At 45.7% G+C, this 26918-nt stretch overlaps 1 protein-coding gene across 1 annotated transcript in view; it reads left to right on the top strand.

Annotated features, from left to right (window-relative positions):
• Positions 1–26918, top strand: part of UNC80 (unc-80 subunit of NALCN channel complex) — a 2761828-nt gene that overhangs the window by 2147185 nt on the left and 587725 nt on the right. Inside the window, exon 52 of the mRNA XM_078680564.1 lies at positions 11057–11182. Coding sequence (XP_078536690.1) covers positions 11057–11182 — 126 coding nt within the window. The remainder of the gene's footprint in view (positions 1–11056; positions 11183–26918) is intronic.

Raw genomic sequence — 26918 nt, forward strand, 5'->3', positions numbered from 1 at the left:
CATTGAAATTCCATATATAGTTAGTTGCACTAACTATATATGGCGCACCCGCAATCCACTGCTGATCATGTCACATATTACATCATTCATGACATGGTCAGTGACATCACTGATGACATCACTGATGACATCTCAAATGACATCACTGATGACATCACTGATGACATCTCATTTGACATCATTCTTGTGCTAATACGATAAACCTCTTCAGACTCTAATATAACCTTAGATACACTCAGTGTATACAGACACTCACACACTGCCACTCATCCATGGAGTTACTCACACACCCAGTCAGTCATGCAAAGAAACAATCTCACCTCCATTTCTTCAACTATACAGTTAAACACACCTTACTTATTGAAACATATACTAACACATATTTACTCTCTTATACAATCCCTGATACAAGTTCACAATGATCGATACAACCACTCACTCATTCAGTGGCTCTCATGCACAGTTATTTATATATGCCAACTCTCACATGTACTGTGTTTTACATATGTACTTACTATGACATGTAGCATTGAGATATCCATTCACTCATCAATACACTCATGCACACAGTCAACTGCCCATGTAGCTGTTTCCACATGCACTCTTGAACTCATACACCTAGTGAATAAACTGCTCACACATCTATGCATAGAGTCTCACACCTTCCAGCCACCCCCACACAAACTCAATCTCCCATAGAAATACTTGGGCAACCAATTAATAACACATATAGCCTCTCGTATAGCTAATGATCAACACATGCAGCAGTTTACAGAACAACAGACATAATGATGCACAAATTAAGACAGTTTAGTCACTAACCCATGCATTCAGTGAGACACATTTAATCACTCACTCATACAGTCAGTCATGCACCTACTAAATCCTTCATCCAGACACTTATACATCCACTCAAGACATATTTTAACTTTACAGAAAAATACAGTCACTGGATGTTGTCATCAGTGATGTCATCAGTGATGTCATTTGAGATGTCATCAGTGATGTCATCAGTGATGTCACTGACCATGTCATGAATGATGTAATATGTGACATGATCAGCAGTGGATTGCGGGTGCGCCATATATAGTTAGTGCAACTAACTATATATGGAATTTCAATGGTTTTGTGTGAGTAAAATAAGGTTTTTTAAATGCTAATTCCTAACTATATATGGTCTATAACCTATGGTTTTTTCAGTGAATTTTCAAGGTTTTGTAAATGCTAATTCCTAACTATATATGGTCTATAACCTATGGTTTTTTCAGTGAATATATATATCTATATATATATATATATAAGATATAGTTAGGTCAGCTGTTCCATAGAAAAATTTTTTTTGGGTTTGTTGCTTATAACTTTGGCCTCTTTTGACAAATTGTCACAAAACTTTCCATAATGGTTCTACAGCAGAGCGGAATTACACCAAATTTGGCAGGGAGACAGATCTTGCAATGTGATAGGAACATAAAAATCTAGATATTTGGACATTTGGGTTTGAGAGACTCCTGAAAGAGTTGTATACAAGGTAGGGGGCGCGGTGAGGCTTTTTCCACTCTCAACGGAGTGGGAGGTCCAGCTAAAAAGGGGGGCCCCAGTGACAGTATTCAAAAAGTGGAATTTTGCTATTCCTCTAGTGACAGAATTGCAGAGTCATAAAAGACCGGAGACAACTAAGCCCCAATCGGGGTTTACAGTTGGGACTACATTAGTTGGATTGTAATGCCCTCACACACCCTTTCAGGTGTCATGCTTCATCATATGGGCTGCTCCTCGTTGGGTCGGCGATGCAATACCCAACGGGCTCCCTTAGGTAGGGGCACTTTGTTGGAGATCTTTTATCCAAAAGCCGTATGGTGAAGTGTGGGTGTGGGGCTAGACGTGTGTAAATGTAGTGATGTGAGTTAAAATATGTTTGGGAGTACCTTGAGGGAAATATTTTTATTCTGGGGGGTCTCCTACCCTAAGTAAGAACATCAAACAAGGCACTCGCCCGAGTGTAATGTCTCGCATTGGAGTGTCCTTTGTTTAGAAAGTGTGGGTCCCAACATACAAATTGTTGTTTTCTAAGCATAGAATGATCCCCACATCGGTTCCAGACTTAGGGACTGCATGTGGGCAGTTAATGCAAGGATGACTAATAACTGATTAAAGTTAAACTCTAGGCCATTGTTTTTGGAAAGCCATCATCCTTATGGTCCCACTCCTGTTGGCCATAAGAGCTAGGAACCCTTACAACCCGGGTCAAATCGTTCCGTAACCTTGGAGTGATTATTGATGAGAGACTTACCTACAAGGAGCAGGTAAATACAGTCTCTTCTGTTTTTTATGCCATCAAGATACTAAAAAAGATCCTTCCTTTTTTTTTACATTCTACTTTGCAAAAAACAGTAGTCACCTCTATGGTGATTTCAAAACTTGACTACTGTAATGGACTATATTCCAATGTACAACAGTAACATTTGAATAAATTACAAATCATACAGAATCCTCCTGGGCATTCCCAAATTTAAATTGGCCGCTGTAGCATTAAAGCAGTTACACTGGCTGCCGATAAGACAGAGTGGAATTAAAGGTCCACTGCATTGTCCTTAAGGCCCTGAATGGTATGGGACCTGACCACCTGAAGAGGAAATGTACTTGTTACAGGCCATCGAGAACCTTAAGGTCTGCCACAGCTAACAATGTAACGGTTCCAAAATTCAGACTGTCCTCCTGGGGAGGGAGAAGCTTTGTTCACAGTGCATCTCGCTTATGGAATGCCCTTTCAATCCAATAAAAAAATATGAATAGGCCTTGGCTTTCAAGAAAGCTTTTAAAACCTGGCTTTTTAACTCCTTATGAATCACATCTTCTACGCTTTGACACTGTTGAGGTAGGTTCTGCTCGAGTTTAGTGCCAAGACACCTCTGGGTAATCATTGCGCTTAATAAATAAAATCAACATAACATAGCATTCCTCACCAAACCGTACCTCCTCCCCATTCTTTCGAATGGACTCATACAGTGCATTGATTAGATTTTAATCTAGAAGTCTTCAAACTGCCACACCCTGAACTAAATGGCTCCGCCCATCGGCGCGGACAGAGATCATAAAGAAACTGACATCAGCTTGCGAAGCTGACGCATGCATACGGGCTCCAATGGCATTATCGAATGTAAGTAACTTGTTTGTTACTACACTTTTTTTATAGGTATTACAGGATTCATATATGAAATGAGAAATAATGTTTGAAAATCAGCTTTACCACACCTATTTCCACATAAAATTCCCAAATGCAAGCCCTTTTTCCAGGGATGTGTCCAAACATATTTGACTTTGTTGATTTTTCTCCTGTAGCGCATCAGCTACTGCCTGTAGCCACATGACTCAGAATTCACATGACCGCCCAAATCAGAATTAAGAGGCTACTCAAAGTGAGGGATTAAACTGGGTAATAATAATAGCACAGATGAATCAGATTTTGCTATTTTGTAGCACAGTAAATAATCCATGATGAGAAAATCCCTGCAAAGAGAAGCCATTCATTCCTCTGCTGGATGAGGAGACAGCTCCCTCTCCTCATTTTACAACCACACAACCAGATGAAATGAATCCTAACGGCCAGATTAACATTTTGGCCAACAGAGTATTCTCCATCTGACTGGCAGAGCATTTAACATCTTCCAGGCCGAGACTACTCTGCCTGCCCAATTTAGAAATGATGGTCAAGCTGGAACCGCCGTTACAGCAGTTCCTGTGAATGCATTTTTAAGTTTGGCTTGTGGCTTCTTCAACATAACAGTTTATTTTCAAAAAGAATGCCCCTCTCACTGGGATCTAGAGCAGTGGGTGAAACATTGGGATTTACTTTTTGAAAAAAAAACTTCCCCTTGTAATGGAAGGTGGGGAGAGGGGTAGTGGATTAGACACTTTTCAATGCTCCTTAATGCCTGGATTTTCCTGGCGGTGATGGGCAGTGAAAACTGACGTGTTTGTCTGGCCATCTGAATTAGGTGAGTGGACATAGGGGTCAGCCTCGACAGCCCTTCTTACTTCATTGGGTCATCGGAGGGGTGTAACCATGGCAAGACGGAGTAGTCTACACCAGGGTGACACCACTGGTCACCTGCATATAAGTCGGCAGGCAGACCATTATCTTGGCTGTAAGGATATTCTACCACTGTTAAGATTGAGTATCCTACTGCCAAGATATAAACCAGGCCCATAGGGCCTCATTTATTTATTGGCAGCTAGGGCTAATTCCATCAGAGCGTATATTACTCTGTTGCCCTGACGGAGTCCACGCACGACAAATTTAGAAATGGCTGCCAAACCGGTGGTTATTTCAAAAGCATTGGCAGAAATCATCATCTTCGCAGGAGGAAACAGCATCTTCCTCAGCCACACCACGGAACTGCTCAGGACTGACCACAACTGCATCCATTTCTCCTTTACTAAACCCACTGCACACAAGTACGTGCGCCGCCTCCCACACATGCCATGAGAGTTATCTTATCTCCCATGGAGAAGGGGGCTTTTTTAGTTTTTCACTGCCCTTTACTGCCAGGGTTTGCTTAGCAGTGACAGACAGTAAAAAACAGCTGTTTGTCTGCCCATCTAAATTAGGTGGGCAGACAAGTAGCTAATTCTCTGATGGCCCTTTCTCTGTCGGTCCAATGGAGATGTTTGGCCACAGCGGAGTTGGAGAAGTGTTGGGTAGCAATAATATTTATATGAAAGAGTCTGTTGGTTATAGATTATTTACCTTAAAAGTACCCCCAGGCGTCAGACTGGATCTGGAGAATTTTTTCTTAGGACTACCCCTGCGCGTCTGTAGGTGGCATCGGTCGCCTCATCGTCCGTCGTCGGCATCGTGTTCACCGGGATGATGTTGTGGTGTCTATTTATATGCTGCGCCTGCACGCTGACATCAGTTCTTTCTTTTTCTGCACCAGCCTAGCGCATATCCGGAGACAGCTACCCCTTTAGTCACTTTTTTACTAAGTTTTTTATAAAACTTTTGATGACTTCTTTTTTGAGTCTTCGACTCCTGGTGCACGAGGGATGTTCCATCATGGGACCGGCTTCATACCCTGCGAGACCTGTCACAAACTGATGTATGTGATGGACCTGCACCTCGTGTGCCTCTGGTGGCTGGAACCTGAATCAACGCGGGACCCGGAGCATTGTCGCTCGAAGGCTCTGTCTTCATTGCCTCCTTCTGGGACGACTCCGTGCCTCCCTCCCTTTCTGGAAGTCAGAACGTCCCCATCCCAGCTTTGTGCATTTTACAATGCTCTTCACTCCATCTTTGGGCAGTCTGACTCTGCTGGCACACCTTCGGGGTTCGTGACCTTTGAAGCCGGTGGCTCCAGCACTGGAGGACCTTCAAGGATCCAGGCCGGGATCCAGATCGACGCCGGTTGACCTTACTCAACCTTCTCCCGTGCTGATCTCGGTGACGACGCCCCCCACATTGGCCGTGCCCCCAGCCAGCGTTGTCCCTATCCTCACCCCCAGATAGACCCGGACTCGGCCCGACGTCGGCCAACGCAGAATCCGATTCTGGAGGGTACTTTTGTTCCCCTGGTGTTTCCTATCACCAGGAAGGTGGTGATGAGGATTGAGAGGGTTCTTCTGACCCTATAGCAGACCAGCTAGGACAGCCGAACTGGAAAGAGGACCTGGGTGACGCCAGTGGTCTGGACACCTCTTCTGACCTTGGAATGCTTTCTGCCCATACCGTGGCTATGGAGGAGGGAGCATCTTATGCTGTGGAGGTGAGAAGGGCAGCTGAGGCCCTGGACCTGGAGCTCGCTTCGGTGGCAGTCAGGACTCATTTCTTGACAGAGGTGCTTCAACCGGCGGCAACCTCATTTGAGCATCTTTTGTAATTCAACAAAGCCCTCACTGACGTCCTTCTGAGCACCTGGTCCAAGCCCAGCAAAGGGACTCCTGGACTCCCAGCCCCAGGTAACCCAGGTTTCCTCACCCAACACCCTTCCCCTGAAAGCTTGGTAGTCCAAGCCTCTTCCTCTAAGGGCACATTCCCTTCTGCTCCCCCAGATAGGGAATCCAAGAAACTGGATCATCTTGGGAAGCGCTTGTTCTCTTCCTCCAGTTTGGTATTGCGGTCCATGAATGCTTCCCCGGGGAGAGACCCGGGCTGTTCTCTCCCAGGCAGTAGCGGATGGGAGAGGCGCAGCCAAATTCATGATTCGATGTGGACTGGATAATACCGACTCACTAGGCAGAATAATTGCCACGTCGGTAGCCCTTCGGCGCTACGCCTGTTCGAGGACATCTGGATTTTCCGGGAATGTCCAGGCAACCCTGCAGGACATGCCCTTTGATGACCGCCACCTTTTTGGTGACAAGGCAGACTCTGCGCTGGAACGCTTTAAGGATTGCTGAGCTACGGCCAGATCTTTGGGCCTTACAGCTGCGACTCTCCTACCTCAGTCTGCTTTTCGCCCCTTTTGTGGCTACGGAAGGGCACCCCAACACGTTCAGACCAAACCAGCCACGGGTTCATGCAAGCTACCCCGTCTCAGCATGGTCGTGGATGTGGAACCCAGTGTTGTGAGTCCAGGGACCAGCGGGCGGGCCAGTTCACCCTTCCCACCCCTACAGTTGCCGCTAAACATTCCTAGTCCGACCTTTCAGGGCCATCAAAAGCCAGTGGGTGACAGGATTCGCCATCACCTTCCCCACTGCCACACCATCACGTTGGACAGGAGGGGATTTGCAGATAGTCAGATGGGGCTACTCTCTCCCCTTCTAGACTACCCCTCACTCCATGCCACCGGCTTTCGATTACATTTCGGAGGATCATTTGGCACTTCTCCGCCAGGAAGTTTCAGCTGTCTTGGCCAAGGGAGCTATAGAAAGGATCCCAGCGCCACAAGTAGGTTGTGGTTGCTATCCCTGCTACTTTCTGGTGCCCAAGAAGGACAGAGGCCTGCGTCGTATTCTAGACCTCAGGGGCTTCAACCACTTCCTCCGGAAGGAGAAGTTAAAAATGTTGACCTTGGCTCAGGTGCTTTCTGTCATCGACCCTGGAGACTGGATGGTGGTGATGGACTTGCAGGATGCCTATTTTCACACCCCTTTCCTGCTAGCCCACAGACGCTACCTGCGGTTCACGGTAGGTCACGAGCATTTTCAGTTCACCGTGCTCCCCTTTGGCCTTACCAGTGCCCCTCGCAGGTTCACGAAAGTGATGGCGGGGGTCGCAGCTCATCTGCGCAGATTAGGGTTTGAAGTCTTCCCCTACCTTGACGACTGGCTGTTAAAGGCGGGCTCACCCCAGGCTGTTGCCTCCCACCTCCAGACTACAGCGGACCTCCTGGTTCACTATAAATGTGCTGAAGTCACACCTGACTCCCTCTCAGACACTCCCTTTCATCGGACTGTTCTGGGCACATTACAGTTGCAGGCCTAACCTCCAGGGCCAGACTGGCACCCAAAACAGGCCCTGGCAAAGTGCTTGGCCAGGCCAGCCCAGAGGTTTGGCGGTGCGGCCGAGCTGTTTACCGGGGCTGGTTTCTGCTGATTTCCTTACATCGGCGTATACTGCAAAAACGGCCCTGTAACTAAATCTGCCCCCAGGGGCCCAAAACCGCCCCCCAACCCTGGCGGCCCACCGGGGAAATGCCAGGTTCCCATTATGGCCAGTCCGACCCGCTATCCTCACGAGCAGCGAGTCCAGGATATTCGGGCTATGATATGGATGTTTCAGCCTCTATCCCGCATTTCGGTGAGAATGACCCTGAGGCTGCTGGGCCTCATGTCCTCCTGCATCTTGCTGGTGGATCATGCCAGATAAAATATGTGGGCTCTGTAGTGGGACCTAAAGTTCCAGTGGGCGCAACATCAGGGGAATCTTTCCGGCTACATCCAAATCTTGGAGGGGACTGCGCAACAACTGCAGTTGTGGCTCACGAACCACACTTGGGTCAGAGGCAGATCCCTCTCCCTTCCCCAACCAGACCTCACACTGGTGACAGATGCATCGCTCCTGGGATGGGGTGGCCATCTGGGAGAGGCGGAGATCAGAGGCGTCTGGTCTTTGGCAGGGTCCGGGCTCCATATCAACCTGATGGAGCTCCAGGCGATTCGTCTGACACTGAAGGCATTCCTTTCCTCTCTCAAAGGGAAAGTGGTGCAGGTGTTCACAGACAACAGAACCGCCATGTGATACTGCAACACACAAGACAGGGTGGGGTCTTGGACGGGAAAAAACCTTTACAACGCAGTCATCACATCGCACTACATTTACAACGCAGTAATTATATCGCAACATCCTCTACAATGCATGCCACTACAATGCAGCCATTACATTGCATGCCACTACAACGCATGAAACTACAACGCATGTCACTACAACGCAGGCATTACATCGCATGTCATTACAATGCATACCATTACAACGCATAGTACCCCTACACTATCCAACACTTACCATAATGTTGCACCCCCTGGAGTTAGAATGGTAGTTTTTATCCCTACACTATCCAACACTTACCCTACTGTTGCACCCCCAGGAGTAAGAATAGTAATTTTTACTCCTACACTATCCAACACTTACCTTAAATGCAATGTAATGGTATGTGTTGTAATGGTATGCGTTGTAAAGGTGTAATGCTATGTAATGGAATGCGTTGTAAATGTAGTTTTTAAAAATTCATTGTAATGGTATGCGATATAAATGTATGCGTTGTAAGTGATTTTGCGGTGTAAAAACTGCGTTTTAAAGGCATGTGTTGTTAATGTATGCGTTGTAATGTCATACATTCGTCTTGGACCCTATGACAAGAGGCTCTTCATCTTTGGACCTGTCTAAAACATCAGGGCATGACTCTGGTGGTTCAGCACCTGGCAGGTTCTCTGAACGCCAGGGTGGACGAACTCAGCCGGAGGTGCATGGTGTATCAGGAATGGCATCTTCACTCGGAGGTTGTTCAAGGTCTCTTTCAGTTTTGGGGAGAACCTTGGTTAGGTCTGTTCGTAACTGAAGAGAACACACAATATGAGCAATTCTGCGCTTTGGAATTTCCAAGGTGGCACTCACTCTGCAACACTTTTCGTGCGAGTGGAAAAGCGGCCACGTGTATGCTTTTCCGTCTGCACCACTTCTGCCCAGAGTGCTGAAGAATATCAAGCATGACGGGGCCCAAGTCATTCTTGTGGCTCCAGGCTGGGCACGAAAAATCTGGTACCCAGAACTCCTGAGCATGGCCATTGATCCTCCATTCAGACTGCCTCTTCGGGAGGATTTTCTGTCCAGCAGCAGGGGAGGGTTCCTCACCCGAACCTGTCAGCCTCCACCTTCTTGCCATTAACACAGTATATGCCATGAGACATATGTTAGTTATAGATTCCTTACCGCCCCCACCCATTCTTCCCACTCTGTGGACTGATTTCTAGGGGCAGGGACTCCCTTACAAGGCCATAGTATAGCGCACCAGTGGTAAGTGTCTTGCATGGCTCTGCACTTCTGCCGTGGAAAGTCGTGTCAGAACTGACGTCAGCACACAGGGGTGGTGTCTAAATAAACACTGCAACATCATCCCAGCGAACACGATGCCTATGACGTACGCGGAGTCGACCGATGCCACCTACCGACGCGCAGGGGTACTGCTAAGAAAAAAATTCTCCGGATACAGTCTGACACCTGGGGGTAATTCTAATGTAAGAAATCTATAACTAACATATGTCTCGTACAGATACATTGTTACCAAACATAAGTAACTTGTTCTTTAAGAGAGGGCAGTGGTCTCACGGACCACTGCCTACTTTTAAAAAATGAAACAGAAACATTTCATTTTTCATTTTTAAATGCATCACGTTTTCCTTTTAGGAAAATGGCTGCATTACAAAAAAAACTACTTTGTTTAAAAAGCTAGTAGCCCATTCCCAATGGGTTGCAAATTGCGACCTGCCTCATGAATATTGATGAGGCAGGTCATTTGCGACCCCATTGATAATCGCTAAAAGTGTCTGTGACACATTAGTGCATTCCGTTTTGCAAGTTGCATATTGCGACCCCCAAAACAGAATGGTCTTGCATCTGGCCTTTGGTGTCATCTACTGGTATTAACTATGTTATATACCTTATCATTACTAATAGTGCCTGCTGGCTTTTATACAGATAACAAATTATTGTAGCAAGAGTGTGAGGCTGTGAAATTGCATTGGACCTAGGAAATAATGATCACCCCCTTCACCAGCCACTATTTCTATCATCCTGTTCCCATGCTAACATTATGTTATCATTTTTTTATGTTGAATAAACTGGATGCGTGTGTATGTTTGTTCAGTGTGGAAAAAGTGCACACGTCTCCACATCTTATATAAAAACAGTGTACATGTCCAGCTTCATACGACATCATTCTGTATTCTAATGAATGGTCGACAGATGTCAAATCAGAAAGTTGGCACTTTAAGGAATAAGGCAGGAGCAGTATAGTCAAAAGGTTTGTGTGGAAGTTGTTATAATTATTAAGAGTAAATAATGAATTCATATAATACGCTTTGCAAACTGAATCATTTGAGGTAGCTCATAACAGATCATCACTTCCCAAATTGCAGCTCTGAAACAGTTACTGATGCCAAATGAAGAAGATCCTCCTACGTTTACACATCAGTTTGTGCCTAGTTCTTATTCCTGCATCTAATCCCTACCTCTTGACAGCCCTTTGTTGAGATTCAATCAGGTTCACAGTTTATAGGAACACATACATACATTTACATATAAACATGGATTTCTAAAGTCTTTAGACTGTCAGAAGACAGAATGGGCTGCACAACTGTCACAAAAGATCAAGTCTCTAATAGACCTATTTGTGGAAGCAAGTGGAGCCTTGGTATCAGTTTGGATTACCTGTGCAGAAAATAAATTCCTTGCCAGCAATAGGAGGCCTGCTACATGAAATGTTTTCCTTCTTCAGATTTTGCTGGAAAAAGGTAGTAAAATGTAAGTAGGAGAGCCTCGTTTTTCGGGTTCAATATATCCATACTGCACGCAGATGTATGTATGTGGGTAATACTGATCATGATTTCTGTATTACAGGTAATGGGAGTCGTAGGACCTTCAAGTGTCGCAGACGGACTACCTCTTCTTCATCTCAGCCCATACCTTTCTCCACCACTCCCCTTCAGCACAGCGGTTGTCCGTCTGGTTGCTTTACAGATCCAGGTGTGTCTTTGTTTTGCAAATACATATTTCCACTTCTGAAATATTCTTGTTCTTAGATAATATTAGATGTCCTGTCTGTAGGAAATGTCTGTGTAATTTCACCAGATTTGTCAAATATGTTTAGATTGGTTTTAATGAATTTTTGGCTCTGAGGACTGGGAGACTGCCATTCGGTCTTATAGTGCTTGTGATCTGACCCTAAAATATAATGTACAATTGGCTATACTATAATTGCTTTTTAATCTTTAAAGTTGGCCATAGTAACAAGGCACAGGAAATTACCACTGGTGCAAAAGTTAAATGTAACATGTAAACTGCTTTGGACATTTACCCCCTTGACATGCACCATCAATATATTTGACTTGTAAAAGACTAGCTTAACGCCTACCATTGTGGCATGGATGGTTGCAGCCTCAAATACAGACACTGCCCATGTCTAAGCAAACTAATTTTGACATTTATAAAAACATACTTTTAAGCATTATCTTAGTTACCCACATGGGTGCATAGTAACCCAGAAGGCTTGTGCTATTAATGAAAAAAGCGGTGGAACAGGGCTGTCTTCCGCGGGACTGGAGACACGCCGAGGTGGTTGTGTTTCATAAACCTGGTCGACATCTGGAGCAGCACACATCATATCACTTTTAAATGTTGAAGCCAAAATACTAGCTAAGGCGCTGGACAAGCGCTTACAGCCGCATATAACAAAGTTGGTCGATCCGGATCAAGCTGACTTTTTACTCCGGAGAGCCACGCGCCATAATATTCGCCGATCCCACAATGCCATAGCGGCTAATGAGGGTTATGAGGGGCCAGCTGCGCTGCTGCAAGCGGGCATCGACAGGGCGTTTGATTCCTTCAGCTGGACATACCGGTTCGCTCTTTTGTGCCATCTTAATATAGGTCCCGATTTCTGTCATACCTGAAGTTACGATATACAGGCCTTACGGCCTTGGTGGGGGTGGCAGGCTCCACCTCGCGTACATTCTCCATTGGAAGGGGTACCCGGCAGATTGCATCTTATCACCATATCAATTTGCTCTAGCGATGGAGCCATTAGCGGTATGGGTTAGAATTGACGCCCAGGTGCAGACTTTGAGTGGTTAATCGAGCTTTTGAACCATATTGAGCTCTATACGGATGATGTATCATGTTTTCTAACAGGTCTCAATAGGACGGGCCAGAGATTGCTCCGTATTATGCACAATTTTGCAGAGTCATCGGGCCTTTACATGAACCCCTGTAAGTCTACCCTATGGCCGCTGAAAAGGGCTAGCGGATTGGGCCCCTGGGTGACGGCTGTAACGATTGCAACAGGCGGAGTGAGGTATTTGGGTGTCTATCCATCGGCTTCACAATGCACATCTTGGGATAGGAATGTCGCCCCAGTCTGGGCACGGGTAAGGGAGGAGATGAGAACTTGGTTGCACGTGCCCCAGTCTACATATGGTAGATCAGCCTTCTTTAAAATTGTCTCTCTCCCTCGTCTGCTTTATCGGCTGCAGAACCATCCCTATCTGATATTACAAGCTTGGTTTTTCTCATGTGAATGTGGCTCTGGGGCAGTTTGTGTGGGGAGGGGTGCCGCGAGGGTTGCCCTGCGAATCTGAATCCAGTCCATATATTGCAGGGGACTTACCACAACCGATATTCAGTCCTATTATGCGGGCTCGCATCTATTGGTGCTTAACGAACTGTGGTACGGGGATAGGCAGGACCGGGCATATGCCACGGGGCGCTGGCTGATGGAAAAAGTAACCCTTCACACTCTCTTATATTTGGGATTGCTACTCCGAACCATGCTGTCTGCAATGCGTGTTGTTCGAACTATGGAAACAATCCCTCCGTAAGATGGAGTGGTGGGATAGATTAACAGGTGAGACCCCTCTGTGGCATAATGGTAGCCTGCCAGTGGTAGCTACACTGGCTTGCCTCCAGCGATGGGACAATATTGGTATTTCTACACTGGGGGATGTCATGCGGGGATTGACCATGAAATCTTTTCAGGATCTTTAAAAGAAGTATAATATGCCTCGAACCCAAATTTACAAGTATCTTCAATTTCAATATGCCATCTCCTCTTACATCTTGAATCTGGCTACCCTCCCTGACTTCAACCCAAATGAAGCCAACGTGATTATGGGAGACCTAGGGGATCACAAAATTGCAAAAATCTACCAGTCCCTTGTAACGACCACACTGGACACATTGAGAGAGGCGTGGATGCTAAACAAAGGCCAATAAGATGGCGACGACTGGGCAGAGATGCTGGCGTACCCGCAGGGTGCAGCAATAGAAACCCGGGTAGGCCTTATCCACTTTAAGTACGTACACCATGTATATAACACCAGGCAGAGACTGTGGAGGGCGGGTCTGGTGTCAACTCCTGAATGCTTGCAATGTGGGCACGCAAAAGGTTCTCTTATACATACGATATGGCATTGTACAGCACTCACAAAGTTTTGGCGGGTGGTTATGGCGCCTCTCAGAGGTCCTAGGGTGGTATGCATTGGTGCAGTGGGAAGCTAGATAGTGGTGGTTATGCAACGGCCATATATGCGTCAAATAGGGCAGCAAGGTAGCATAGACACGATGAAATGTGGCTTTGGTGCAGCACACAGTGTTTGGGTTCAAAATGTTAATGTTTTATTGTACTAAATAACCCTCACGTGTGGCGAAAATAAATGAGATGTCAATATCAATAATATATGGTGTAACGTATGGCGATCGCCTTCTGTGTTTGAGAGCTCCAAATTGTTTTTGGCTATTGACACAATAAAATGTGTTTATACAAAAGAAATATATCACCTTTTCACAAATCAAGTTAGGAAAATGCTGTAATGTTCTTTCAAAGTCTTTTTGTTATCAAAAAATCTAGTTGCTACAGTGTAAAGGTAACTTTGTAAAAAAAAATATATTTGTGCTACCTGGAAACTAGTAAACTAGTAAACTAATTCTTATGATTTGCTTCCATCTAGTAATTAGCACCCAGATGAGGTGTAAAAAGGTCTTCTTGCTAGAAAATTATTGAATGAATACTGTGAGCAAGAAGGCTTATAATGCACCCGAATTAGGCGTGGTAGGAATTAGTGTGATTCTTGCATGTACGTAATCGTTTTCCTAAAGTTACCTTCTCTTTGCCACATTAACATTTGACATACATTTTGCATTCGTGACACATGTACTGGTTTCACAGAAATACCAACTTGCTGACACGGAACACTTCATGAGAATACTATCACCCTGCCTTCGCATTGATGCCAGGCTTCTCCCATGTGTAATACAAATGTGTCTTATTATTCCATCCATATGGCTGCACAGCTATCTGTAGAACATAAACAATGGTTGCCTGATCACAATATCTGCTTGAGGCAAGGATGCCATTTTCTATATATAGCCTTTTATTTCCTAACATAACCAGAGGTGACACTTCTACTAACTTCAAGGGGTCCCTGCATGCTGAGGCTTTCACCTAGCAGCTGACTGACATCTCCGTGAGGGGTGTCTAGTTTGTGACCAAGACATGCTCATATACTACTACCCGCCTGTTAAAGGGGGTTACATCATCCAGATGAGGGTTTTCTTGGCAGATCTTACAGTCACACCCTAGACACATAAGTTACAGTTAGCATTGTAGGAGTACACTAGATTGTTATAATCTATTATATGTTTGTATATATTAACTGTATCAAGAAGATGGTGGAATTCTTTGTTTTATTCTCTGTGTTGACACTTATTATAACTTTTATCTACTTCTGTCTATTAATCATTGCAGCCCATATCTTCTATACAAGAATCACTTCTGTTCAATAAATGTTGAACATGCCCCTTCATGTATTCATTGTATGTGTCTTTGAACACAAGATAGCACAAGTGACTGACCGAAAGTTGGAAGTCTGTCACCACAGTTCCTAAGGGAACAGAGTTGTCATGTTCAGTGGTTGCCAGAACTGTTCGCTCCCTTTTCAGGTTTAGGGGAGCTAAAAGTGGCACTGTGAGCTACCTTGTCCAAAGTACAATATATCCTACGGAGTAGCATGGAACCAGTCTGGCTAAGTTTGTTATAGGAAAGTATGATCCGCTTTCATGGTCACCTCCACTTTTTCCCTGGTGATAGTATATTTTTGACTTAGTCTACTGGATTCCTCGCATCTCTGCTTTCTTTACTAAATTTGCTTCGGTAAGTCCTTTGATACCTCCACAATTGGCTACATGTGTACATTTATGACTCTAGTATATGTTACTGAGGTACCCAGGGTATAGGTACACCAGGGGTCTCTCATGGTCTGCAGCATGTATTGTGCCACTCATGGGAGTCCAATTAAACTGTGACTACAGGCCTGCCATTGCAGCCTGTGTGAATTGGTGCGTTCACGTCTCACAACAGATATAAGTGTCCTTATATCTGATGTCACTGCACTTAAAATCTATGTCACCCCTATGGCAAGCTCTTCAGTCCTGATGGCAGGGTGCTTGGTTACAAGTGTAAGGGTGCCCCTGTGTGAGCAGGATGCCACTACAAACCACAAACCACAAACCTTGGATTCAATTCTCCAGGCTTTGTAAGTGTGGTCAGCTATTGTAAGCTATGTAGTGGACATCCGTCATTACTATATAGTGGCTGCACCAAACCTGGTCATGTTTGGTATCAAACATGTTGGATTCCTACCTCAACACTGATTCCAGCAGTGGGAGTAGGATCCAATGTACTGGGGGGCTCCCTAGGGAACCTCCCTATACTCCCGGTAACAGCCTTTCAGGGTCTGCCAGCAAGCTGGTTCTGCTGCCAACCACAAGTACAATTCTGTCCTCCTGCTGAGCTGAGCAGCTCGAGCATGTATTGTGCTGTGGTGGGGGTGCTTTCCAGTGCCCCCAGACTGCTTTGACCGTTCACAGGTCCGGACCGGTGCCGGTCACAGCAACCTTCCCTTGCATCATGTCCAGTGCTGAGATCCTTGGCATCGCCGGTGCCCATTGGCGGCGCCTCCCCTATCCTTATACCCGATTACACAGAGCCGGTCATGCGAGCCCCGATGCGAGACCGGCGCCGACAGAGCCGTACAGTGACCATGTTGTTCAACATGCCCTTTTCTGAAGGGTTGGGGATGGATGAAGAGAATTGGGAGAGCAGGATCCCTTAGAAATCCAGCAGTCACAAGAGATGGACTGGTATGAGGAACTGGGTGATGCCAGTGCCTTGGACACCTCCCCAGACTCTGACATGCTGTGTCTAGCTACCTGGCTACAGAGGAGGGGGCATCATTTGTCATGGTCGTGTGTAGGGCTGCGGAGGTCTTGGACCTGCAGCTCCCTACAGTGGCAGTCAAGACTAACGTCTTAACAGAGGTACTGCAGCCTGGGGTCTCCAGCTGAGATATCTTGCTGCCTTTTAATGAGGCCTTGATTGACGTCCTCCAGGGTACCAGGTCCAAACCCAGCACAGGGGCTCCTGTGAATAGGACAGTTGCCTACTTCCATCGCCCTGCAACGGGTGACCCACTTTTCCTCACCACCCACCCCAGCCCACAAAGCTTGGTGGTTCAAGCTTCCACTTCCCATGGCGCGTTCCCTTCCGCACATCCATATAGGGAATTCAAGAGGCTGGGAAATTTTGAGAAGAAATTATTTTCTTCCGCCAGTCTTGCATTGCGATCGGTGAACACTGCATGCCTTTTGGGGCTTTATTCCAATTCTTTATGGGATACGGTTGGTCAAGTGCTGCCCAGGGACTCGGAAGAGGACCGAGCCCTACTCTCTCATGCTATATCTGGCAGGAGAGACGCAGCAAAGTTCACCTTCAGATGTGGCTTGGACACAACAGACTCGCTGGGCAGAACAATTTCCACGGCGGTGGCTGTCCGTTGCCACGCCTGGCTGAAAACGTCTGGCTTCTCGGGGAATGTCCAAGCTAACCTCATGGACATGCCCTTTGATGGCTCCCGTCTCTTCGGAAACAAGGCAGAGGCCACCCTTGAGCACTTCAAGGACTTGTGGGCCAAGTCCTTGGGCCTCACTACAGCCTCCTGACTGGCATCATCTTTTCACTCCTTTCGGGGCTGCGGAAGGATCTATCAGCTGCGCCAACCCTTTTCCAGTCAGAGGGCCCTGCAAGCTCAGCAGCCTCTGCAGGGCAGTGAACGCGGTTCACCCAACCCAGTGGGTCAGAATGCTAGAGGTCGAGCCAGGTACAACCCCTTCCTCCACCGCAAAACCTCCCTAGTCCGAACAGCCAGTTGGTGGCAGAGTACGCCATAATCTCCACCACTGGCAGGATACCACGTCAGATAGGTGGGTGTTTTAAATAGTCCAAAGAGGTTACTCCCTTCCCTTCGAGACTACCCCTCATTCCAATGCCTTCTGTATATTATTGGCTGACGGGGGATCACCGTACCCTATTCCGCGAGGAAGTCAAACTCTCTTGGCCTAGGGAGCTATAGAGAGGGTTCCTGGGCCAGAAGTGGGCTGTGGTTGTTATTCCCGCTACTTTCTGGTCCCAAAAAAGATGTTGTCCTTCATCCTATCCTCGTCTTCAGAGCCCTCAACTACTTCCTCAAAAAGGAGAAATTCAAGATGCTCACCCTAGCTCAGGTGCTATCTGCTTTGGACCCAGGGGAGTGGATAGTAGCGTTGTACTTGCAGGATGCCTATTTTCATATCACCGTCCCTTTCATTGGAGTGGTTCTGGACATGGTGCAGTTTCGGGCCTATCCTCCTGAACAGCGAGTCCAGGATATTCAGGCTATGATACAGATGTTTATTTATTTATTTATTTTTGGCATTTATTAAGCGCGAACAATTGCCCGCAGGCATCTCGGCGCTGTACTGTTTTACCCTCCTATATGATCTATACAGGTTTTCAGAGGTTGAATAGCCAGGTTTTTACTTTCTTCCTGAAGGACAATAGATTTGGGCTTGATCTTATTGTCTGTGGAAGCGTGTTCCACAATCTTGGGGCGGCAGCTAGGAAACGTCTGTCTCCCCAATTGACCAATCTAGTCCGTGGCACTACCAGGTCATTCTGTCCTGCAGATCGTAACATTTGAGTGGGAATGTACGGGACAAGGTGGTCGCACAGGAATTGAGGCGCTTGATGGTGAAGTGCCTTATAGACGATACATAACGTCTTAAATTTAATTCGGTTCCTAACAGGTAACCAGTGGAGACTTCTCAAGGATTCGGATATAGGTTTAAATTTGGGAATATTGAGGAGAAGTCTGGCTGCTGCATTTTGGATTGTTTGCAGTTTCTTAATTGTCTTAACTTGGGCATTTGCAAACAAGCCATTGCAGTAGTCCAGTGCTGATAGGACCATTGCGCTAATCAGTGTCTTTCCCACATTGGTGGGGAGAAAAGGAATAATCTTCTTTACCAATCGAAGTTTGTAGAAGGCATTGGAGGCCGTTTGATTGGCATGGGCCATGAAATTTAGGTTATCATCGAAGATGACACCCAAGTTTCTCACCTTCGTAACCGGTTCAGGTACAGCTCCGAAGGATGATGGCCACCAAGTAGGGGACCAACTGGGACTGAGGTGGCCAAAAGTGACCACCTCAGTTTTGTCGGAGTTTAATTTCAAGCAGTTTGCTGACATCCATTTACCAATGGCCAGCATACCTGTCTTGAAATTTTCCGCTACAGTTTCCCCATCATTTCTGACAGCCTCTATTCAGCCTCTATTCTGGATTTCAGTGTGAATGACTATGAGGCTGTGGGCCTCATGTCCTCTTGCATCCTGCTAGTGACCTGTTGCACAGTGGCGCATGCAAGCTCTGCAGTGGGAACTGACGTTCCAATGGGCACAGCATCAGGGAAATCTTACCGACCTGGTTCAGATTTCAGTGGGCACTGCGAGAGACCTGCAGTGGTGGCTAACAAACCACAATTTGTTCAAAGAAAGACCCCTCTCCCTTCCCCACCCTGATCTCACAGTAGTGACTGATACATCCCTTCTGGGATGTGTTGGCCATCTGGGGCAGGTGGAGATCAGAGGACAATGGTCTCCGGTGGAAGCCAAGCTCCATATCAATCTGTTGGAGCATCGGGCGATCCGACTGGCAGTGAAAGCCTTTTTGCTGTCAGTAAAGAAAAAGCTCAGACTGGTGTTCACAGACAACACTACTGCCATGTGGTACTGCAACAAAAAGGGCAGAGTGGGGTCATGGACTTTTTGTCAAGAAGCTCTGCGTCTCTGGACTTGGCTGGAGCTACAGGGCATTTCCCTGGTGGTTCATCACCTGACCTGTTCTCTGAACGCCTGGGAGGACGAGCTCAGCCAACGGTGCCCTCTGGATCACGAATTGCATCTCATCCGGAGGTAGCACAATGTCTCTTTCAGTGGTGGGGAGAGCCTGTTTGCCTCTGAAGAGAACCCCCAATGTCAGCAGTTTTGCACGTTGGAGTTTCCAAGGAGGCTCTCGCTCGGCGATGTTTTTCGCATCGAATGGCACTCAGACCTCCTATGCGCCTTTCTGCCCATACCACTCCTGCCCAGAGTGCTCAAGATCAGGAGCGAACGGGCACAAGTCATTCTTGTTGCTCTGGACTGGGCACAGAGGGTTTGGTATCCCGAGCTTCTAGACATGAGCATCGATCCTCCGATCATGGTTGCCTCTTCCGGAGGATCTGCTGTTGCAGCAGCAGGGAAGGGTTCTCCACCCGAACCTGTCCACTCTCCGCCTCCTTACATGGAGATTGAGCTGTGATAGCTGAAAGCTCTCGACCTCCCTCCCGAAATCTGTGAGGTTATTTTGTTAGCCAGGCATCCCTCCCCAAAATCGGTATACGCATGACAATGGAACAAATTTTGTAAATATTGTACAGACACGCATATTTACTCCCTGTCTGCTCTTTTGTCTGCAGTCCTTCTGTTTATACTTTCTTTGGCTCAGCAGGGCTCTACTCTGGGCACATTGAAGGACTATCTTTCAGCCCTTTCTCTTTTATTCGACTGCCTGATCAGCCTTCTCTTTTCAAATCACCTCTGGTGCAGAGATTCTTGAAGGGGTTAACCCACTTGTTTCCTCCTTCACCTTTTATTATGCCACAATGGGACCTTAATTTGGTTCTCACCTTTCTGATGTGGGCATCATTTGAGCCACTGAACAACTGCCCCCTGTGGTTGCTCACCATCAAAACAGATTTTTGGGTGGCAATAACCTCTGCCAGGAGGGTAAGTGAACTGCGGGCACTGTCTTCACAGCCTCCTTACCTGACAGTCTTTCCAGTCTAAGTGGTGCTCTGCACAAGGGCATCTTTTCTGCCTAAGGTGGTAACATCCTTTCATATGGGGCAGTCAGTTACTCTACCCACCTTCTATGCACCTCCACACCCTTCCAAGGAAGAAGATCATCTCCATAGTCTGGATCCAATAAGAGCGTTATCGTTCTACCTCGATCGAACCAAAGAGTTCCAGGTGGATGACCAACTCTTTATAGGGTACGTGGGTGCAAAGTAAGGACGTGCTGTCCAAATGAGGACTATGAACCACTGGGTTCTCCTCTGTATACAAATCTGTTACGCCTTAGTTAAGAAAGATCCCCCGGAAGGGCTTAGAGCCCATTCCACCAGGGCAAAAGCAGCCACCACAGCTTTTGAGCATGCTGTTCCTGTTTCTGATATCTGCCAAGCAGCCACATGGGTATCACTGCACACATTCACCAGACACTACTGCCTAGATTCCCAGGTACGCAGAGAAGGCATGTTCTGTCACTATATTTTCGAGGACTTTTTATATAAAAATGTCCGCAGTCCCTCCTCCTGGCATGGTATTACTTGGGTAGCTGTTCAAAGGTAAGGAATCTGCGGCTAAATGTCTCTATGAGATGGACAAGTTACTTACCTTCAGTAACACCTTATCTGGTAGAGACATGATCTAGCAGCAGATACCTTACTGACCCACTCATCCTCCCCGCACTGTGGAATCGATTTTAGTGGCAGGGATGTTTCCCTTCAGGGCCCTAGCTGTTCAGTTTTTTAACACACCATGGTCAGTCACTTCATAGCTTTGCACTTCTGGTGTGCAAAGTCATGAAAAGTACTGACGTCAACGTGCCAGAGTGTCGGGTATATTGACGACACGGGCGTCACGACTACACCTACAACATCACTCAGAGTCGGACAACGTCACCTACTGGCACGCAGGGGTACTACTAAGAAAAATCTTCTGGATCCAGCCTAACGCCTGGAAGTTCAAAGGTAAGTAATATGGAGCTAGAGCATGTCTCTACCAGATAAGGCATTATCAAAGGTGAGTGACTTGTTCATCAGAACACATGAGACACCTACTTTGCCCGTTCTCCCTGAGGTATTAAAATACGTACAGAATGAGCACAGGGCAGCACCAGGCCTGGACTAAGGGAGGAAACTGATTGTCAATTTTGCTGCAGTATCCACCATAATGTTGAGTAAATTAAAAGACAAAGCGCCCGCATTAGCTATATGCCAACGCCTGAGGAATTTGCATCCTGCACAACAGGAGCCTGAATTCCCTAAAATTATTGAAGAAACCTATGCTACGCTGAGTAGAGATCATTTGGGTGCAAAAACAAGTAAAGAATAATTCTGAAGAGGATAACTCCAAGCAAGCACCTGACTCTTCCACAAAGAAGAAGTGGGACAACAAGATAAATAAAGAAAAAGCAAAACCATGGGTTGGGTCTCCTACACAGGAATCTACTGAAAAACTTTACAACTTACGTAGCCGTGATAATGTTAAACCACCTGACAGGTATCAGGATACTGATACACATTCCTCTCATTCCTTTCAGGATACATCCGAAAGATGATTGGAGAGAGGAGAACAGTTAGAACAAAGATCAGAAGAGCACGTGACCCAAAGAAAGGACCCACAATGCTCATCTGAATGCATAATTAAACAGGGAGATAAACCTAAAATAGCTAAACCTAAATTTAAAAAGAAGAAGGTAGCTGGATTAAAAGTTGGGCATGCCCCCGATTTTGAGCACTCTGCTTCTGAACAAGGAATGGACATTGACAATGCTGGTCAGCGCTGCAAAAGTCAGATTTGTACACCAGAACCTGATTGTAGGAGGCTGGCTTAGTATATGGGGCGGCTCCACATAAAACCCCCCCAAACCTCTGAAAAAAAAGATAATTTATCACTATTTTATTTTTCTTCCCCATCCTGAACAGAGCGCCAGGACAGGGCTAGCTGCTGGTGAGTGACCGCAGCATGTTACTCAGCAGGGAGGAGGGTAGGCTGCCTGTGCACTGTTCAAAGTGCTCATGTATTTTTGGCTCGCCGTCTTGTGACGGCCAGCCACACATGACAATTTAAACAGCTCTAATCCAGCTGTCTTAAGTCAAAGTCTTTAAAGCGCCATGGAGCGCCGAGTAAGGGTGCTCCCTCCAATCAGGGTGCTTCTCTCAGGTTGCATTAGAGCAATGCCATGATTGGTCAGGGGAGTTGCTGCTTCCAGTTCCAGTCCTGAGGAGTGGACAGGAAGACATTGCATCGCATTCAGGTACGTTTTTATTCTTTTTATTTTATTTTGTGCACCCACCCTTCGTAGATGCTAGCCGCCACTGATCCACAACCTCAAAGACAATACCCTATACAAAATAAAGCAAAACAACACGTTAGGAAAATCCTAAGACAACTTGACTATCAAGGTGTGATTGAAAGTTGCACCTCTTCATCGAATAATCCTGTTTCCAGAAATGAAACCAGATCAATCATACCATTTAGTATTAGATTACAAACATTGGAACACAGCTACTCGCACATTTGTAGTACAAAATGCACACAGTGCCGCACTAATGAATAATATTGTGCGGAAAAATATTTAGCAACACTTAAGATCTTGAATGGATTCTTCGGCCAAAATGTAGCACCTAGAAGCAGATATTTGAAAGCCTTCATGGCGCTTGGCCCTTAAAAACAATTCCACAGTTTACCCAAGGGTTATAAGAATAGCCCTGGGCTGTATTCAAACAGAGTCGCAGAAATACTTTAGAATTTTGATGATCACGCATTATCATATGTCGATGACATATACTTAACAGATGACGACCTGATGGAACACTTGATCAGAGTGGACTGCATCATTTTGGGGTGTTTTCAAATGAGTTATAAGTTCAATTTAAAAAAAGCTAAAAGTGCCCACCTCAGTGTCTTATTTTTGGGATACAAGATGTCAAGTGAAGGCAAAAGCATGGTGACCCATTTTTCTGAAAAATGTACTTTGCTTCAACTTCCAACTGCTCTGAAAAGATTATAACCCATGTTAGGATTGCATAATGTTGGCAGAACATACATTTCTGATTAGGCCGAACTGGCACAAGAACACACGGAAATGTTACAGCCTACACAAGCTGGCATGATAGCTTCCAAACACACACACGTGTAAACACCACAAACCTGGCAAACCGTTTAATTACGGGTACATCAGGGTGCACATATGTCACGTTCAATTAAGGTGACACAGTACTCACGTTCAATTAAGGTGACACAGTACCAAATGCATATAAATCACATCTCTATACAAATGCTGAAAAACGTTATGTACCCACAGAAAATCTTTTGACAGCAGTTCAGACTACTGTAGTGAGAGAACGTGCCCTGGCTCAAGGGAAACAAATTATTGCTTGACTCCAGTACAGAGCTTAGAGGTGGTTACCAGAGCTAGTGTTCCAAATGCTACATCCAAAATGGATACAATGGGCAAACTCCCTCACTTCAACAGATGTAGATTACAGGTTTGACTCTACATTATAAACACAAGCATTTTGCCATTATGAGCAAAAATGTCCTCTACTGATTGAAATAATGCCTCTAGATTGCTATGACTACACCATTTACACTGATGGTTCTGCACAATCTGCCGGAGGGACAAAATGGCAATATTCTGCTGCATGCGCAGTCGTAAAAGGTCATATACATGATGGAACTTTCCATCCTGAAAACCCCCCAAATGCACTCACTAGGTGATTGCACTGCACAGCTGGCGGAACTAAAGGCTGTAGTACTGGCAATACAGAATACGGATACTGGATTCCCCACACTCATTGTGTGGGATTCCTATTATTGCGTGCAGTCATATAATGAATATCTTCATTATTGGAGTCAAAATGGATACAGGGATTCAAAAGGCTGCACACTGAAGTACAAGATGGTTTTGGAACAGGTGGCAAAGCTGAAATAATGCTTGCCACAGACTCATGTTATACATACACTGAGTCATCAACGTGTTGGCGTACACATTGCAGAGAATTAATTCGCTGATGAAGCCGCAAAAACGATGGTTTGCACCTCCGTGTTTGCTGCGATAACTCGTTCAAGTATGAGAATAGACAGCGACATCATGGTGGCTGACCAATGCTGCATGCAAAGACACACACCTCCTGAAAGGTTTTCAACTCAAGTACTCCTACAAGCTAGATTCACAAAATATACTGTATGCTCAAATTCCAGGAGTGGGGGATAGAATAATACCAAACAGGGATCGCAGACTAGGACTAATACTGGTTGCACATGAGGGTCTGGCTTCTGCACATGCAGGTGTGGCTGCTACAATATATCTATTGCAACCACGCTATTAGTAAGCGGGGTATTTACAAACAGACCATGGACTTTGTCTTGAGATGTGACATCTCTCAACAGATGAAGGATTCCACTGTGGCGCGTCCACCCCAGACACCTCTTTTGTTTGTATGTATTTGGAACTCTCCAGCCCACTACCATTTGATGGGGCTTACAAGTACATTTTGGTGGCAGTGGATTCCTCCTCATGATTCCTGTGGATATGGCCACGGTGATAGGCTGACACACAAACTGTATTAAAGGATCTGCGAGTCTTTATCAGAACATAAGCAGTTGGCACATTACATATCGACCAGGGTCAGTTGTGTAGCTCTCAGGCTTACAAAGAGGCAATGGAAAGTTTGGGCATGACCCTGCGTTTCTCGTCTCCATACTTCCCCCAAGGGAAAGGAAAAACCAGGACTTAAAGCAGTCTTTAAAAGCAAGGGTATTGGGTTCTGCTGCAGTTCAGTTTGTAACCTATATGGGGTACAGAGGGCTTTGAATAACATGCCAACCTTGGGTGTTCGTATTCTTTATGAGATCCTGTTTGGGGTTATGATGTTAGTCCCAGACCTCAAAAACGTCAGCACAGTGGCGGTGGAAATGCCATTTGACATAAATCAACGTTTGCCAGTTTTACAGGAATTTAAAGTTTTCTGGGACACACATAGCAACGTCCAAGTAAAACGCACCACCACTGAAAAAGTGAAGGTTGTTCCAGCAAGAACTGGCTGGATACCAAAGGTCAGGGATCTGGTCCAAGAAAAGATTGCGGATAAAAAAGAGTTTGGGGCATTCTATAGAGCGCCTTTGCCTGTCCTGGCTGTTGAAGGTACACAAACTTTACTTTTTCTGCCCCTTGTCGGAGGCAGAGACAAAAGGTTTATCTCTACTCAGCTGACCAAACCACACTATGTAGCCGATTCTCAACAGTAGGCCGAGTGGAATCCTGGGTAGCTACCAATCTCCTTTTGCTGGCGTTCAGGAAGTCAGATGAAAGCTTTAATTACAAATGAAGCCTGCTCTTTTCATACAATGATGTATTTCTCCTACCTGTTTCAAAAACAGTGACACTGTGCAGTCCACAAGCACAGAAACACAGATTTCGATTCAGAATACAGAAATGAAGAAGATCTACTTCAATGGACCACAGATTAAGTTTTCCTCTGATTCGAATCAGTCTGCTGAGCTGCCTAAGATTGACAGGATGGCGTCTAGATGCTTCATCAACTTCTCATCAGATGCATCAGAGTTTCCACAGACAGCACCCCCCCCTGCCATTTGCACTAAAGGTGCATTCTTCTATTGTTGGCTAAAAAGAACATACTTTGTTTCTCCATGGTTACATCTTTGAATTACAATTGCACTGCTCTTCATAATACTTTGGATTGGTTTTGTGACAGGGCTTTTGAATGGGCACTTGTCCCAGAATGCTCTGCAGTACACACCTTACACTTGGTTCTAAAGCCACATGCATCATCACACTGTGAAGACAGAGACTTGCCCCCGGGGAACATTTCAGATGTTCCTGTTCCAGATGGGATTGTATGGGACAAGGTATCATTTGATGTATATTGTCCCACTGAACTATTACAAAATCCACATTTGTTTAAAATGTATTTGAATGACATTATCATTCCGGTACCATTTCTGACAATTGGGACAATAATACTGTATCTGAAATGTTAGAAGATCTAGAGCATTCTAATGTATTTTCCTCTGATGAGTTATATGGTGGTACAGTTAATTTTGAGGAAATATTCTGTTATCAACATCAAAATTACGGTAATCATTTTCTGCATACAGCTTGTACACCTTATGACTTTACTCAATGGGAACATTGTCCTACACCACCGAAGTGTAATACAAATGAGTGTGCACAAAAGTTTGATTATTTTTCTGGTTACAGCACATCTGACCCAGCTTCATTCTATTATATGCTTGCACCCTCACCTGCAAAGAAAAATACTGACACTAAGCTGATATATATATATTTTTTTTAAACACCTTTATTCGTAAGCAAAAGGATATACACAGCTTGCAGCCTACAACCCCAAGGGCCGGCAGCGCAATGCCTAAATAGTTGGGCTGCGAAGCAGTCCATAAGAACACAGCCTGTATGCCGACATCCCTGGGGTCTGGCGGCGTTCATTGACCTGTTGCAAAAAATGTAAGACTAATCTTGACAATTCT

This window comes from Lissotriton helveticus, chromosome 3_1 (assembly GCF_964261635.1).
Source record: "Lissotriton helveticus chromosome 3_1, aLisHel1.1, whole genome shotgun sequence".
Lineage (NCBI taxonomy): Eukaryota > Metazoa > Chordata > Amphibia > Caudata > Salamandridae > Lissotriton > Lissotriton helveticus.